At 39.9% G+C, this 18646-nt stretch overlaps 1 protein-coding gene across 2 annotated transcripts; it reads right to left on the bottom strand.

Moving 5' to 3' along the window:
- Positions 1 to 1970: 1970 nt before the first annotated feature.
- On the bottom strand, positions 1971 to 18058 carry LOC131756036 (zinc finger protein 709-like). Of its 2 annotated transcripts, none has more exons than XM_059062791.2 (4): positions 17877 to 18058; positions 4648 to 4774; positions 4388 to 4448; positions 1971 to 4006 (listed from the first exon to the last, which is right to left on the bottom strand). In XM_059062791.2, exons 1-4 carry the CDS (start codon positions 17877 to 17879, stop codon positions 2596 to 2598), a joined length of 1602 nt encoding a protein of 533 aa, XP_058918774.1. In that variant the 5' UTR covers positions 17880 to 18058; the 3' UTR covers positions 1971 to 2595. The 2 variants fall into 2 exon arrangements, with proteins under 2 accessions (XP_058918774.1, XP_066888707.1); XM_067032606.1 differs by lacking the exon at positions 17877 to 18058 and adding an exon at positions 12294 to 12359.
- Between the last annotated feature and the right edge of the window lie 588 nt (positions 18059 to 18646).

Genomic DNA, 18646 nt, shown 5'->3' with positions numbered 1-18646 from the left:
CAGTATACCCCTCTTCTTTCTAATGTAACTGGGGCTTCTTATGAATTAAGTTTAGCTCCACTACACTGTTTTTGCCTTCTAGAAAACAAGGATTATGATAACCAACGAAAGAATAAAGTTACCCTCCTCACATCCAATACAGAAAAAAAGTCTTGCTTTCTTGGGTAGCAGTCAAATCCTCTAACACAAGCCAAACTCCTATAAGAAGCTGTCCTTCTGAGCATACTGTACTATTATACTTCACATCACTTAATGGTTTGTGCTCATTCTTATTAGAATTCATTACACTCCTTTGACTACAAGTGCAATCCTGTAGGTCACTGACAAGAGGGAGCTTAAAAAAAAAAACCCATGATTTAAGTATTTGGTACTAAGAATAAATGAGAAATTAATTTCATAATAAATATCATAACTACAAAAGAATAAAAAATAAAATTTGCCTGAGGAAAACATACCTGAACTTGTATGTACATAAAATTGACTTAAAATATAAATGATTAAGTGAAAGAAAATTGCAAAGTTTACCTGAAAATACATAATTATAAGGGGATATTTTAATATATCCTGTCAGGAAATGAAATACACAATATTTGTTAGCATTGGACAGCCTAGAAAAGTTAATAATATATTTCTATGAAAGAACTATAGAAGCATTCCTTTAACAAAAAATATACATAGTTTAATCACATACAATCAAACAAAATTAAAAACACTGAGGTATTACATTGAGCTCCAAGAAACAAGAAAAACTCAGTCTCCTGACAGGAGAAAGGTGCTTATTCTCACATGGAAAGACCAAGTGAAGGCAGCCAGTGAACACTGCAGTAGAGAAAAAACTCCCATGTCATTCTTTTTTATTACACCATTGCAGATGTCATGGTGAATGAGGAAAACATACTCACTAGGACTGTTAACAGCACAAGGTGTTTCCTACACAAATCAGACCTTACATGGATATAATCTAGAGAAGAGGGGAATCAAAGAATACTCCCAATCATGACAATCTGATTAGTTTCCTGGTGGACACAAGAGACCCTGGAGAAGCTGGATTTTTGATGTGGATCTTGGGAAGACATCAGTTAAAACCAGAGCTCTCAGAAAAATTGATATCATACAGTTATTTGTGGTTTTGAGGATACTCTTGACAGGAAGGGCAAAAAATATGGAAAATGGGCTGGAAGATGGTATACCTGAAGCTCCTATGCAACTGTCTCTCTCTATATATGTGAAATCTGATTACTGCCTTCCTCACTTCTGCCTTCCAAATCTCATGCAAGTCAGACTGTTGGTGGATTCTAACAAGGAACCACAAAGGGGATGAGTTCTGGAAAATCTAGTTCCTAACATTACCTACAGGGGGAATAACTCCAGCTCTAGATTTTGTTGCCCTATCAGGCCTCTCTTCTTAATTCAAAGTCTATTCACCAAATTATAGTCGGAAGGAAGGACATAAAGCAAAGACCCAAATATGAAAATAATAATTCACATGGAAACTATATTCTTTTATAAGTGAGGCATACATAAATATTTATTCAACTGTTTATTAGTATGGAAAATGGAAAAAGGCTCTTATACTCTTCACCCCCAAAAAGGAGCTTTGTCAGTAAGAAAGATAAATATATATAATGGACTAGGATATCCAAGAACTGCCACAAGGCCATTAGGAAAATCCACATACCAAACTGTCATTTTCCAGTGGCCCCTTAACACAGAACAAATAAAACATTATAAAACAATGTTAACCTAACTGCATTATTAGAAATATGCTTCAATTCACCTATGATCCAACAGGTTTCAAACAGGAAAGAGAAAATATTATTAACTGATTTAAAGAAAAAGCACTGCCTATTAATCTTATGTACTGCTGTGGAAACATATGACTTATAAAATCATCTCACCTTGTATTCATTTCTGAGAGTAATTACTAGAAATCCACTGTCCAGTGGTGCACTCTAAGAAAAGAGGCTTGATAAAGACAACATATTTACAACTTTAATAACAACTCTTTCCTATTTTCTGGAACGTTACACATAGATTAGTTTCCATCAAGCTTTCTCATGTTACTTACATTTATATTCTTTTTCACATGTAAAGATGTGGGCTCACTGAAATCTTTCCCAGGCTGTTTAACTCAAGAGTTTTTGTCCAGTGAGTCCTTTCATCCTTTCAGAACTGGAATGACAAGGCTTTCCAACATTCTTTACATTTATATGGTGTCTCTCCAGTGTGTGTTCTCACATGTCTTCAAATGGTTTGTGACAAATGAAGGGTTTACCACATTCCCTCCACTCTGATCTTTTTCACATCTTCAAAAAAAACTCTGATAACATCTGAAGGCTTTTCCACATTCCTTACAGTCATAGGGTTTCTCTTCACTATGAGTTCTTTTGCACGTTTCTAATGAAGTGTAATCTCTGCAGGATTTACCACATTGCTTACAAGGTTTCTCTTCTATGGGAGTCCTTTCATGTGTTTTCAAACTTTGAAAATATCTGAAGGGTTTCCCACCTTGTTTACACTGACAGGCTTTCTCTCCAGTGTGGCTTCTTTCATGTTTTCAGTGAAGTTGATCAACGAAAGGCTTTTCCATATTCCTTATTCATAGAATTTCTTCTCAGTATGAACTCTTTTGTGCTTTTGGAAGGAAGTGTAATATCTGAAAGCTCTATCACATTGTTCACATTCATAGGGTTTCTCTCCAGTGTGCAGTCTCATGTGTACTCTTAAGGTCTGGTGATGGGAGAGGGCTTTCCCACATTCCTTGCATTCATAGGGTTTCTCTCCAGTATGAGTTCTTCTGTGTGACTGTAAGGAATTGTAGTAACTGAAGGCTTTACCACATCGTTCACATTCGAAGGGTTTCCCTCCAGTATGTATTTGTTTGTGTTTGTGAAAAGAAGGGTAATATCTGAAGGCTTTACCACATTGTTTACATTCATAGGGTTTCTCTCCAGTGTGCAGTCTCATGTGTATTTTTAAGGTTTGGTGATGGGAGAGGGCCTTCCCACATTCCTTGCATTCATAGGGTTTCTCTCCAGTATGAGTTCTTCTGTGTGATTGTAAGGAATTGTAATAACTGAAGGCTTTACCACATTGTTTACATTCATAGGGTTTCTCTCCAGTGTGAATCCTTTGATGTATTCGAAAAGAACTAGGAGAAATGAAGGCTCTCTCACATTCCTTACATTTATAAGGTCCATCTCCAGTGTGAGTGATCATGTGTGCGCGAAGGCTTGAGAGACCTCTAAAGGCTCTCCCACATTCCTTACATTCATAAGGCTTTTCCCCTGTATGAATTCTTTCATGTTTTCGAAAAGAACTGGGACAACTGAAGGCTTTACCACACTGCTTACATTCATAGGGTTTCTCTCCTGTATGAGTCCTTTCATGTGTTCGAAAAGTATGATAATATCTAAGGAATTTTCCACATTGTTTACACTGATAGGGTTTCTCTTCACTGTGAGTTGTTTCATGTGTTCGCAATGAAGAGGAACAATTAAAAGCTTTCCCGCATTCCTTACATGTATATGGAGCATCTCCAGTGTGTGTTACCATGTGTCTTCGAAACGCTGTGCTCCACATGAAAGCTTCCCCACATTCCTTACATTCATAGGGTTTTTCTCCTGTGTGAATCCTTTCATGTGTTTGAAAGGATGCACGGGAATGGAATGTTTTTCCACATTCCTTACATTTATATATTTTCTCTTGATTGTGATTTTTTTCATGTGCCTCCAAAAACTGGAAACAGCTAAAGGCTTTACCACATTCCTTACATTTATATGGCTTCTCTCCATGTTTCTGATACTCATATGGTTTATGTTCAGTGTGACAGCTCATGTGTCTCTTAAGGGATGAATGACGCGTAAAGACTTTTCCACATATACTGCATTCACGTGGTTTCACTCCAGTAGTTTTCTTGTTCAGATTGAGATTTGGAATAAGGCTGAAGTTTTCTCCACACTGACTACCCTCTTTACTTTCACAGAGTCTCTCTAACACATGACTTCTGTAAAAAACAAGGAGCATATTATCAATGAGGTCTTTATTAACAATTTTATACTTAATAGTATGGTATTTGAAGTACATTTTTATCACTTATAGCAATAGTGTAGGTTTTATGCCTTGTCTGAATTGTTTCAAGTTGAATATAAGAAATGCTCTTGTAATCATCAAAACAGTGACATTCATATAGAGTTTATTTATAGTGTTGAACTATTTTTCAAACACTGAACATCTATGTCACATAAGAAAGTAATTTTGGTGAAAATTTTCTAAGAATAACTAAATTTGGAGCATGCATTATTTCTTTTATTTCCTTCTTTTAAAATTGCATAACATGACAGGATACTCACATGAGGCACTATTTTATATTGTGAGTGTGACTTACCTTAGTTTTCTCCCCTGGTTTTTGTACTGATCTTCAATGTCATGATCTTCCCATTTTTCTCCTAAATTGCAGACCAAGAAAAATGATTCCAAGATATTAGAAGTTATAGAAAAACTATCTAAGTCCATTGTTGGCTGTGACCATGCCTAGTTTATTTAGCAACATCCTGCATTTCCACATTCAACATCTTGGAACAATGTTAATGAGCAAGAAACATGTGTTCTCTAATTGACAAAGTAAAGGTAAGTTGTCATCCTCACCTACTGAAGCCAGGTTCCTCAACGTTTCCCACATCACATCTCTGTAGAGTTTCTTCTGTGAAGGATCCAGTAAAGCCCATTCCTCCAGGGTGAAGTTCACAGCCACATCCTCAAAGGTCACTGAGTCCTAAAACATCCCAAATATGTGTATAGTAGGATGTGTGAGACTAACAGCACTGGACATCTGTACACCATTTATACGAAGGTTACGTATGATTCTGTCATCTCCAAACATTTATTCTATGACTTGGGCATCAGAAACTTACTCTCTGTCCACACTTCCTCATAAGTTTAACAGCATTGTGAAAACATGCAAATTATTTACATAGTTTTACTGTGATCTCGTCACATCTTATTTCTCTCTAATTGCAGGGTTCAGAGCATGTTGGGAAATAACAGAAATGCTACACACAGGAAACAAATATCATTTTAAGATCACGGATTCCTTGTGAGGAAAAACTCTACCCTCGCCCTACTTATTACCCACCATTTACAGCACACCATGAGCCAAAGGGTCAAATTTGCATAAGATTTTACTAAATAAACACAGAGTGAAAACTAAACGCTTTTACTTCTATTTCTATCACCAAACATGAGAATCCAGAACACCTGTAGAAATCCAGCTTTTAATAAGGTCCAGCTGGCTTTTTCATCCCTAAGTACTCCAGGCCTTTAGAAGTAGTGTGGTATGATGTAGCTGGTGGAATGAAAATAGCCTTGTCAGGAAGTATTGCTTTTAACTTGTGTAATACTTACCACAGGCTCAGTTTTCCCTTTCTCTCTCTGGTTTGATGGACTAGAAAGTTATTTGGAACTTAGAGCTCAGATACTAGGAAGAAGATGTCACACCTTAGACCACAAAGTCCCTATACTTGTGCGCCTTGGGGTTGCTTAGAGGCACACAAAGTGCGGTAATATGCCAGAAGAGCTCTTTATGGCAGAACCAGAATACTGGGCCCTGTGCCTTGTTGACTCTGAGGAACAGCTGCAGACTGCAAGTGTGTTCACTGAAAATCACAATGGATTCATGGATAATTTGTCCATAAAATATATGAACGATTCAGCAGTGCTTTCCTCCAAACGACTCTAAAATCTCCATTTTCAAAGAGCAGGAAGAAGTGTTTCAACCAGCCATTCTAGAGGCTGTTCTCCCAATTTCTCTAATTCCCAAGCTCCTATCTGGTCTACAGAAGTATGATGGCTTGACCACTGAACATACGAATTCCTTAGTTTATGACACCACATACTACCAATAGTGAATGAAAGGGTTTACTTCCATAATTGAGGTCTCTGGGGAAAGTAAGGCATACTTCTCCAGCTGTCATGAAATGGCTTGAGAGAGAAAGGAAAGGTGCCTGGATTTTTTTTTTTTAATTGAAGTTAGGGGGTGGATTTGGGTGAGAGTTCACACACAAGAACAGGATCTTACGAGGACTGACTGTTTTGCTACTGCCAAAGGAAGGAGCACCAAGGCACTCATCACTTTGTATAGATGTGGGTCAAAGAGAAATGAGGGGGGATGAGACTTTAAGGTTGTCAGCAGCCAGTCATCAAAAACTGGAGTCAGAGAACTCTGGTTTCTGGTTTTGGATGCCATCATTCCCAACCTCATAGAAAAAAGTGAAAACACTTAAAATCAACAACTCTTCTTAGTTCCATCAGAACTCTGAAGTCACAGGAAACCACTGGTTTCAAAATTGGGAAACAGAAAATAAAGATACAAGGCCTATACTGAAAACAATCTATTTCACCAGAAGCTAGTTCAAAGACAAAAAAGAGCAAACAATGCAGAACACAATATACATGAACTGTAGGACAATGACAGAATATTTAAAATACACACAATGGAAATATCTGAAGGAAAAGAGAGGCAGAAAGGAACAGAAGAAATAAGTGAAATAATAATCACTGAGATTTTTCAAAAATTAATCACTGATGGCAAACCACAGATCCAGGAAGCTCAGAAAACACAAAATGAAAACGCTAAAAAATGTACACCCACGACGCAGTGGTTAAGAATCTGCCTGCCAGTGCAGGGGACACGGGTTCAAGCCGTGGTCCAGGAAGATCCCACATGCCGTGGAGCAACTAAGCCCACGCGCCACAACTACTGAAGCCCGAGTGCCTAGAGCCCGTGCTCTGCAACTAGAGAAGCCACTGCAATGAGAAGCCTGCACACCGAAATGAAGAGTAGCCCCCACTCGCCACAGCTAGAGAAAGCCTGCACACAGCAACAAAGACCCAATGCAGCCAAAAAATAAATAAAATTAATTTTAAAAAAAGCACACCCAAGTATATCATATTCAAACTGATGAAAAAGAATATATTGAAAAGAGCTAGCAGAAGAAACACCTTAGTTATAGAGAAAAAAAAGATTTTTAAAAAATTTTAATTTATTGAAGTATAGTTGATTTACAATGTTGTGGTTTTAAAAAATATATATTTATTTATTATTTATTTTATTTATTTACTTATTTAGGCTGTACCGGGTTTTAGCTGTGGCATGCATGCAGGATCTAGTTCCCTGACAAGATCAAACCCGAAATCCCTGCATTGGGAGCTCAGAGTCTTACCCACTGGGCCACCAGGGAAGTCCCTACAATGTTGTGTTAATTTCTGCTGTACAGCAAAGTGAATCAGTTATACATATATATTCTTTTCATATTCCTTTCCATTATGGCTTATTACAGGATATTGACTATAGTTCCATGCTATACAGTAGGACCTTGTTGTTTATCCATTCTATATATAATAGTTTGCATCTGCTAATCCCAAACTCCCAATCCATCTGTCCCCCACTCCCTCTTAGCAACCACTAGTCTGTTCTCTATATCTGTGAGTCTATTTCTGTTTCGTAGATAAGTTCATTTGTGTCATATTTTAGATTCCACATATAAGTTATATCATATGGTATTTATCTTTCTCATTCTGACTTACTTCACTTAGTATGATAATCTTTAGGTCCATCCACGTTGCTGCACATGGCATTATTTTATTCTTTTTTATGACTGAGTAGTATTCCTGGTTTTTTTGGCGTGTGTATATATATTTATATATATATGTATATATATACACCAATCTTCTTCATTCATCTATTGATGGACATTTAGATTGTGAATACTGGCTTGGCTATTGTGAATAGTGCTATGAACATAGGGGTGTATGTATCTTTTCTAATTATAGTTTTGTCTATATGTTGAGGACTGGGATTGCTGGCTCATATGGCAACTCTAGTTTTAGTTTTTTAAGGAACCTCCATACTGTTTTCCATAGTGGCTGCACCAACTTACACTCCCACCAACAGTGTAGGAGGGTTCCCTTTTCTCCACACCCTTTCCAGCATTTGTTATTTGTAGACTCTTTAATGATGGCCATTCTGACCAGTGTCAGGTGGTAGTTTTGATTTGCATAGAGAAAAAAAGACTTGAATTAAATCAGACTTGTTTTCAGAAACAACACAAGGAAGAAGAGAGTGGAGTGAAATACTGTACAGGCAGGCATACTTCATTTCATTGTGCTTCACTGCACTGTATTGTACTTTGCAGATTTTGTGTATTTTACATATTAAAAGTTTGTGGCAACCCTACATTACCAGATGATAGTTAACATTTTAGCAATAAAGTTTTAAAATTGAGCTATGTAGATTGTTTTTTTAGACATAATGCTATTGCATACTTAATAGGCTACAATATAGTATAAACATAACTTTTATATGCACTGGGAAACCAAAAAATAAGTGTGACTCACTTTATTGTGGTGGTCCTGAACAGAACCCCCAATCTCTGAGGTATCCGTGTATTTAAAGTTTTGAAAGAAAAAAAAAAAAAAACACTCTCTTGGGACTTCCCTGGTGGTGCAGTAGTTAAGAATCACCTGCCAAATGCAGGGGACATGGGTTCGAGCCCTGGTCCGGGAGGATCCCATATGCCATGGAGCGACTAAGCCTGTGCACCACAACTACTGAGTCTGCGCTCTAGAGCCTGCGCACCACAATTACTGGGCCCGTGTGCCACAACTAATGAAGCCCGCGCACCTACAGCCCATGCTCCACAACAAGAGAGGCCACTGCAATGAGAAGCTTGCACACCGCAATGAGTAGCCCCCACTTACTGCAACTAGAGAAGCCTACACGCAGCAATGAAGACCCAACACAGCCAACAATAAATAAGATAAATAAATTTTAAAAAAAGAAAGAATAAAGTATGGTTCTTTAAAAATAAAACCAAAAACTCTTAAGTTTTCAAATCCCAAAGTTGGTCCTTTGAAAATATTAATTTAATAAAAATGATAAACATCTAATCAAGACAACTGAGAAAAGAAGAAAAACAGAAATTACTAAATCAGAAATAAAAGGAGGAGGAAATAACCACGAAAAAGGATTTGACACCATCCAACATCCATTTATGATAACAAAATAGAAATTGAGGAAAAGGCTCTCTTCTTAAAAAAGAACAACTACACAACACCTGTAGGTAAGATCATACTGAGTGTGAGAAGGTGGATGCTTTACTGTTAAGAGGGGAACAGGGCAAGGAAGTTTCCTTTCACTGCTCCTATTAAACAATGTACTGGAAGCCCTAGCCAATGTAGTAAGGTAAGAAAAAGAAATAAAAGGTATACAGAGTGGGAAACAACAAATAAAACTGTCTTTGTTCCTTATGACATGATTGTTTATGCAAAACATCTGATAGCATCCACAACAACAGAGATAACCCCTGGAATTAGTAACAGTGTATAGCAAGCAAGGTTGAAGGATACACAAGTCAATTGCTTTCCTATAGACCCACACAAACACAGTCAATTGATCTTTGACAAAGGAGTAAAGGCAATTTAATGGAAAAAGTAAAGTCTTTTCAACAGTGCTGTAAATAATGGATATTCACATAGAACCACACATGAGCATAAACAAAATGAAAGTCGACACACACCTTACACCTTTCACAAAAATTAACTTAAATAATATATCTAAATGTAAAATGAAAAAGCAAAAACATGCTAGAAGATAACATATGAGAAACTATAGGTGACCTTGGGTTCAGTAATAAATTTTTCAATAAGACACACACAAAAAAATCCACAAAAGAGAAAAAATGCTAAGTTTCACTTCATTAAAATGAAAAACTCCCGCTCTGGAAAAAGTGTTTAGAGAATGAAAAGGCAAGTCACACACCAGGAGAAAATCCTTTGTAAAACACTTATCTGATAAATAACTGATACCCCAAACATCTAAAGAACTCTTAAAGCTCAACAATAAGATTACAAATACTCCAGATAAAAAAGGGTAAAAGATGTGAACAGACAACTCACCAAAGAAAGACAGATGGAAAATAAGGAATTTGAAAACATGCTCAACATACGACACTGGGGGATTACAAATAAAACAATGAGCTATCACTACGTACTTATTATAAATGCCAAAAATTTTGAAACACTCAGAACACCAGCCATTGGTGAAGACGTGAAGTTATAGATAATCCTTATTCATTGTTGGTAGGAATGAAATTTGATATGCCTGTATTGGAAGACAGGAATTTTCTGTCAAAACTAAATACACTTACTTCTCATACTAAGATCCAACAATCACACTTGTTGGTATTGACCTAAATGAGTTGACCTCACGATCTCACATTTTCACAAAACCCTACATATGAATGTTTGTAGGCACTTTATTCATAGTTGGCAAGGGTTAAGAGTTAAGCAAGATATCTTTCAAGAGTCAAATGGATAAATCAGTGGTATATCCTTACAATGAAATACTGTTCAGTGATAAAAGGAAATGAGGTATCAAGCCATGAAAACCCATGGAGGAACCTTGAAAGTATACTGCTAAGTGAAAGAAGCCAATCTCACAAGGCTACACACTGTATGATTCCAAGTGAATGACACCCTGGAAAAGACAAAACTATGGGCCAGTAGAAAGATCTCAGGCTGTGAAGGATTTGAGGGTTGGAGGGAGGGATGAATGAATAGGTGGGGCATAAAAGATGTTTAGGGAAGTGAAACTACTGTATGTGATACAGAAATGAAGGACACAGGTCATTAAACATTTGCCAAACCCACAGATCTTATAACACAGAGTCAATGCTAATGTAAACCATGCAATTTACTGAATCAGTATTTACTGAGCAATTTTAACAAATGTACCAGTTAAACAAGAAGTAAAAAATAGTGCAAGCTGTGGATGCAGACGGGTTATGTAGGAATTCTCTATACTTTCTGATCCATTTTCCTGTAAACCTAAAACTACCCTAAAACAACTGAAGTGTATTAGAAAAAAAAAGAAGACAAACGAATTACAATTCACCCCTGATTTGAATGACTGATGACTGAAACAGGACACCTTTCATTCAACTGATTTGAATTTATTCAATAAGGCAGTATGGTGCTCCATGAACCTGAGACCAGTAAGAGGTAAAACTTCCACTGAATGCCATGTTGAAGAGAACTGCACTGCATATTCTGAGAATTGCCATGGTTACTATCAATACTGTCTAGAACTCCAACATGGATGAGGATTGTCCTGGCAAGACCGTGTGTTCTGAACCTAGGGTATGTTAGACAAGATTTACCTTGATTTATATTTTTGGTATCTCTTGAGTTCAGAGGTTCCTAAAGTTCTTTTACCACAAAGGGGCAACTCTTAAGACAATCGTCCAAAAGTCTGTGAATACAAGTGGATGAGGCCAATTTTGGTCAGTAGTAAGACGACTGTGCCTGATGTTTGGTTAGTGTGACCCTGGAGTTTGGTCATTCATCAGGGATATCACAATTAAGGGATGAAGAGCAGCAACTCTCCCCAGAGTTCATCATGTAGGAATGCATATTGTCATCCTTAAAGTCTATGCACACCCAAAAGCTGTGCATTCCGTCAATCACAGGGAAGCCTCCATCTGGGGAATTGGTGACCTTTTCCAACACCAAAGCAACTTTCAAGGGTCTGAATAGGGAAGAGGCCACCCTCCTGCAGGAGGCATAGGCCAGGACAGGTTTGACTCCATCATGTCACATGGAGGTGTTGGTAGGCATGCCGACCCGATGGGGTGCTATTTCCAAGGTTAAAGGCATAATGGGCAGCTCAGCAGAGGATCACATGCTCAGCATTTGTGAGAGCCTCTGTTTTCAAGAGAGGCCGGTACATGGTGATAATCGAAGTTCTAAGTTAGTTCCTTGCACCAGAAGCCTATAGACAACTTAAGGCCATCATGGGTAATTCCAGGAGGCATTAGCCTCTATACTGAGGGAGACTCCAAAGGAACTAACAGGAGTGCCTGTTGTATGGCCATTTAAACAGTCCAGAGCCTTCTGTAGTAGGGGTGCCCTCAAGGTAGGGGCCAATTTCCAAGTAATAGTAAAAATAGGCTCAAGTAAAATTCGTAAATAAGGAATATGTTGTCTCCCCAACACCAAAAGAACCTAGTAGATCTTGTAGGTGCTGAGAGGGACTACAGATATTTCTTCACATTGTCAGGGAGGGAGCAGCTGTCTAATTACCAAAAAACATTCAGAAACTTAACCAAGGGCCTCACATATGTGTGGGGTCAATGGCCCATACACTTTTGCAAGCTCCTTTTTCAATAATTGTATGTTCTGAATGAATGAGAAATGAAATGTCCTCAGAGGAGGATGTCATTAGTGTGATATCATACCTGTGCTCTTGGAACAAAGTGCATGCGGTTCAGATCTTCCTGCAGAGACTGTGGGATGGCCAAGCTGCTGAGGTTCCCTGAGGGTAACCAGGTAAAGGTGTATCATGTCCCTTCAGAGGTGAACGCAAACGCAGCTGAGAGGGTGTTGAAATAGGCACTGAACAGAACAGATTTACAAATCTGTGAGAGCAGGATATTTACCAGCCACTGATTGGATGGAGTAAGTAATTTCCATAATGTTGGCAACTAGGAATAGGGGCTAATTTGATGCAACCACAGCTTGGGTTGCTGTAATCCACTATGAGGTGTCATTCATACTTTCCAGGTTTAAGGGCAGACCAAATAAGGCTATTAAAAGAAGAAAATTGGCAGTAATCACTTCTCCCTAAATACATTTCTTATAATGGTTTTCAATAACTCAAGGCCTTGTTTAATTTAAATCAGGCCGTATTAACTAATTTAACTGATAGCTAAGGTCTCTCTCTGGGGTCTCATTTTGTCTAGCCAATATGGAAGTAGAAGACTTAATTTAATTTTCCTTAATGAACCATGGGTTCAGAGCTTCCCTGCTCACTACGGGATATTTTGGGACAATGGGCGATATGACTATGAGAAATTTAGGCAACATGAGAGTTCTGCTGCTGAAGGCAAACTATACCTATTTGTCCTTTGTATTATATTCAGTAATTCTTCCTAAGATGATGAGGTAAATTGTTTATAAATTTAGTGGGGTCCCCAGGTATACCTGTAATTTGAAACCTAGTTTGATTAATTACATGAAGTTTTGTGAATTAGTGCAGTACAGGAGATGTTAATATTAATTCAAACCCATATTATAGAGGACCAAAAGCCAAGCAGGGCCCTTCCATCTTTTTGCTATGCAAATTTTTTAGCATATTTTGGATTTACAATTGAGTGAAATTGTGTTCCTTTGTTTCAGTACCTTTCTTCTCTTGTTCCCTCCCTCCAGTCCTTCCCTGTTTTGTATTTTAGGTCACTGGATATACTCTGGGGGAGAGGGGTGTCCTCTCTTATCTTGTATTGATATTTTTTTCCTCCAGAGAGCCTCACCCCAGTGCCATCAGGGTCCTTCATGGTAACTGGTTACATTATAGAAATTAAGCACCCTAGGTAGGCTTAAATTGTTTTAAATTAATCCCTTTGCTGTGCCACAGTGAGGCTATGGGTTTTGTCCACCGTAACTCAGAGGGTCAGAATCTTCGTTGCAGTAGAGGCAGGGGCAGTAGCAGCAGAAGTGAGCCCTCATATTAGGAGAGTGGACTCAGCTCACCACCTACTGGCTACCTTTACCCTCTCTTCTCTTTCTCTCTGGAATAATTGTTCTTTTCGGAGTGACCATCCAAGGGGCTCACCTCATTCACAGGGTATAATCATCTGAGTACCCCCCAAAGATTCCGCCCCCCACAAGGTCTGGGTGAACCCAGCCTCAGTCACACCTTCACTCCAAACACATATAGGTTCCATCCACGCCACGGACTCAGGACCACTATAAGGAGGGCCCCAGTCCCATGGTCCTGCTCCCAAAAGACAAGGAATTATCAAAACTGCCTCTGTGTATAGAATCCAGGCTTGGTGGATCAGTAATGTCACACAGGGCAGCACAGTTTGCTGAGGAGGAGACCTCAGCAAACAGCAGCTCACAGAGCAGGAGCCTCTAGGCTTCCTTATCAGCCTGTCCAGGAGCCTCTAGGCTTTCTTATCAGCCCGTCCAGGTAAGAAGCACTATGGGAAAAAGGAGGGGTGAGGCTTATCTTTCAGTAGTCAAACATCAAATATGTGGATCCTGACTACTCATTATAAGAACAAACCCAAGTAAGAGAAACATGCATTCGCACTAGCTTGTTTTTATATAAAGAAACATTAACAAGATGATCAAGTAATCAAAAACTGGTAATTTGGGGCTTCCCTGGTGGCACAGTGGTTGGGAGTCTGCCTGCCGATGCAGGGGACACGGGTTCATGCCCCGGGTCCGGGAAGATCCCACATGCCACGGTGCGGGTGGGCCCATGAGCCATGGCCGCTGAGCCTGCGCTGCGAGTCTGGAGCCTGTGCTACACAATATGCAACGGGAGAGGCCACAGCAGTGAGAGGCCCGCAATACGCAACGGGAGAGGCCACAGCAGTGAGAGGCCCGCGTACAGCCAAAAAAAAAAAAACCACACACACACACATAAAAACTGGTAATTTGAGAGTGGTTGGAATTAAGAGTACAGGAGTGGAGGAGGATATGTATGTAGGGAGTCTTCTTAAGTTTCTTATTTTAGGAATATTTTTAACCCTCATGTGCATGATTTATTTAAAATCAGGAGAGAAATTGATATACATCATATTTTTCCATGCTTAATCATTATTTTAAATTAATTTTTGCTTTTTAAAATTAATTTTAACTTTTCTACATTGGAAACCACTCCAAGATTTATTCCTTTAAATGCTAACATATAAAACTGCACACCATCAAAGATTTACAAATCCCCTTCTAACTAAAAGGACAAGAACATTATAGTTTGTCCTTCCACTACATTTCATGCTGGGGATATTTTCAGGAATGAGTGGCATAATATAAAATATTAGGAGTTTGCAATTAAACCCTGAAATAGACTAGGAATTTAAAAGATGTATATAAGCTTTGAGGTGTTTTCTTCATATCAACAGAAATATAAATTCATTGTTTTTTCCTCACATCCATTAAAATAAGAATTCCTTTGCTTTAGGAATAGCATGGCCTTTTAAATGTCAAAGTTCCCTAGGGACAGGAGGGCATAACACTAAGTGAAGTAAGTCAGAGAAAGATAAATACTTAATAACTGTAAATGGAGTATAACCTTTAAAAATTATATAATAAACAAATACTTTTTTTTAATGGAAAAAGCACCTGAGCACTTAAATACACCCATCTCATGTTGAAGTTCTTTTGCCTAAATGGAACAAAATTCTAATTGGTTCCACAATTTTCTTGCTTTGCTCACATTGTATCTCTCAATCAACTTACACACTAAAAGCCCCAAAGCTAAGGGAAACTAGAGTCAAAGAACTGCAATCTTCAGTTGAGAAAGAAATCCAAAGAAAGAAACACATATTTGAAGTGACTGTGTGATTTTGAGGATTTCAGTATTTACGTGAAAAATTTAACAATATTTGCAAAGTACTTGGAAATTGATATTGGCTTATTAAACCTCCTTAAGGTAGAATTTTAAAGCTTTTCACGCATTGGAACTCTACCTGGTTTTGGACCAACCCCAGAACCAAGCAGAGCCACCTCTTACACACACACACAAACACACACACACACACACACACACACACACACACACACACACACACACACGACTGCAATAAACCTGGAGAACTTGCATGAGGGAACTCACCTTAAAAGGAGAAATTGTATAGTTTTTAAAATTGTATAAAATAAAATCGTTTGCTCTGCTATAAACCCCCATTAAAAATCACAGTGTTTTAATTTGGTACTCAAATACCATTTTTGGATTAAAAATTGTCACTTAAGTAATAAATGATTCCAACAACAAAAGAAACACAGATACTGGAATCAACACAGATAAGCAGCCTTCTAGCTGCAGTTCAGAAGAAAAATCCACTTTCAGAAAGATGACCAAATTCCCAGACTTGGGGTCTAAGATATAACCCCTAGAGTGGGTTAGTCGCTGGAGAAGGAGGGTAGGGACAGCTGAGGAGCCACATGAATGAATTCTGGGAGCTCCACATGCCCTCCCACGTCCTGTAAGCATGGAAGTGCTGCCTCAACTAGGTTCTAGTCTCACAAGTCAGGAAACTCTCAGCCTGATTCAGTTTAAGGTTCTGACCCAAATTCATAAACCCTCTGTCCACAAGACAGAGGATGTGATTGTAACAGACTCTCTCAACGTGCACAAATTACACTGAGCGCACCTACACTGTGGATGTACAACTCAAACATGACGTCTAGAAATGTCCAGGCCTATGGAACCACAACTACAACCTCAGAAAGGGAATCAATCCCACCTCCTTGCAGGTGCACCCCGAGCTTTCCAGGGCTCTGTAGCTTCTCTCAGCATAAGTCTCCTTCTGTGATGGGCGTAAGCAGGTAGGACACCTGCAGGGGAGGCTCCCCAGGAAGAACAACTGGGCCTGCAAGTCCCTCTCTTTACAGGCTCAAGGAAGCGTGGATCACTGACTATAGGCCTCTGCTCTGCACTGGAGTTGCTTTGGAACATGGTTGATGTTTTCACTGACACAAACCTGGTGTTTGAACAATCCAGCAAAATAATTTAAACCCATCGTTTATGTGGAAAGGAGATAAGAAAATTGTAAACCACTGTTACTAGTTCAACCAGAAAACACAAAATATCTACTCGTTTCAGAAGAAAAGATGTCAGTTAATGATTATTTCCAAAGCAAGAAACTGGTCTGAAAGTAATTAATCGCACTTGAACACTTGGCCTGCAAGTCTCAGCAGACAACACACAATCTGAGAATTTCATTTGAAATCACCCAAAGGTAAAGAATAGTCCTCAGAAACTTACTACACACGCTTGGGGGAAGAAAAAAAGCAAAACAAGAATTTGTAAATGGAATGTAATCCTGGAATTTTTTTTTTTTTTCTGAAATTCACCACTTTTGCCTCTTTGGAAATATTTCATACTACTGTCTTTGAAGCTGTATTGATTATATACATTTTATCTGATTGAAAAATGATGTTTAAATACATGAATAAATCTTTTAAAAGTGACAATCCCAGGGAGGGCCAACGCTGACAGCACATATCACCCAGGAAAGTTTTAAAGAGGAACCTCCACCCATAGGATGTCTGTGCCCAGGAATGAGTCTGGGAGGAGAGGCACAAGGATTTTGAACAACCTAATTCCAGGAGGTTATTCTTTGCTTTCTTCTCATGGAAAACACCCACAGACAAAAGTAAGTAAACTGAAAAAAAAGGGCCACCCAGGGCTCTGGGGGAAAATGATAAACAGTTAAAATACTGGTCTGTTTGAAATGTACCACGGAGGACAAATAGTTGATAATGATGCTGTGAATCAGAGAAGGAAAGATGGCTTTGGGAATGTGGGGTGGATTGTGAAAATTTAGGGATTTATTACCAGCCCTAGAAAGAGCTAGGCTGAGCGGACAGGGTCGTGGATTTGAGACTCTGCTACCCAAATCATTGGACAACTCAAAGAGAAAACGGGTGCCCCCTGGGAGAAAGTAAGGACTGGGGACCCCCCAGACCACAGCTCCTCTCACGCACGAACCACGGAGACCGAGTCACGATGGTCCCCTGATGACCCTCCCGGTGGTCACCACACAATCTGGGGCGGACGCGGGGCTGGGGGGCCGGGGCCAAAGCCGCGACTTGCGTTGACGGGACAGGACACCGGGGTCCCGGCTGCCGGCCCCGCCCCCACGCTGCCGGACGGAGGGGACCGAGGTCCAAGCGGCGCCACTCGCGTCCTCAAGACTCCGGAGTTGAAAGTGGGGAGGCCCGGTACCATCACAGCTGGTTTGGGTCAATTCCAACCAACGCCTCCTGCCCTCCCGCTCCAACTCCGCATCCTGGTAACCCACACTCACCATTTCTAGGTTTCCTGGGTCTCTCTGAATCCTTCCTACGCCTCCCACGACCACCGCAGGTCACAGCGCAACAGATTGAGGAACTGACACCACCGTCATTGAAGGAAAGGAAACCGGATCGCTAACCCGGCCTGAGGGAGTGAAAACGCCCGAGCTAGAGCAGTGCGTCGCCCCACCCACCTGCCTAAGCGGCGCCCCTGATTGGACAGTTTGCAAGGCCGCATTCCCCCAGTGCTTGAGTGACAGCCGGGCGGGAGGACGTGTGATTCTTGGAAACTAGCTTCCGCCCCGCCCCTGCCCGGACCCGTGCTGAGGGCAGCGGGTGGGACGGAAACCTGACCCAGCCTGATTCCTTTGCGTTGAAAACAGAACTTTTTCGCGCAGCTCTATATGAACACATGAGCGCAGGGAATTTCTGACTGAGTTTCCAATGGGGCAACTAAGCATAGAGCATGAGGGTAGCCCAGGCAGGTGTATGATCAGGCCACCCAAGATGGCTGTACTCTTGCTCTCCCTACGTCCCCTGCTCTACCAGGCCCTGCTTCACCTACACCCTATTCACATGACTGATCCTCCCTCTTAATCTTAGAGCCTAATCAGTAAATGTTTAGGTACTTGCCCCCGGCTACTGATTGTTCTAATCTTCAGATCAGACTATCTCCACTTTCATAGTTTATCAAAGGGGTGGTGAGGTTTCCTGGTAACTGATGAGCCAATCTGAGGTCAGTTTCCTCCATTACTGGTAACTCCCACCCAACGAAGACTGCTCC

Source organism: Kogia breviceps, chromosome 4 (genome assembly GCF_026419965.1).
Source record: "Kogia breviceps isolate mKogBre1 chromosome 4, mKogBre1 haplotype 1, whole genome shotgun sequence".
NCBI lineage: Eukaryota > Metazoa > Chordata > Mammalia > Artiodactyla > Physeteridae > Kogia > Kogia breviceps.
Note: the sequence above shows the minus strand (reverse complement) of the source record. Positions and strands in the feature narration are given on the sequence as shown.

Coding starts and splice junctions, on each gene's coding strand:
- LOC131756036 (XM_067032606.1), bottom strand. CDS start 12,317: ATGCACTTTGTTCCAAGAGCACAG. Junction 4,775..12,293: donor ACTTTGTTCCAAGAGCACAG/GTATGATATCAC, acceptor GGGATGTTTTAG/GACTCAGTGACCTTTGAGGA. Junction 4,449..4,647: donor GAGGAACCTGGCTTCAGTAG/GTGAGGATGACA, acceptor TCTGCAATTTAG/GAGAAAAATGGGAAGATCAT.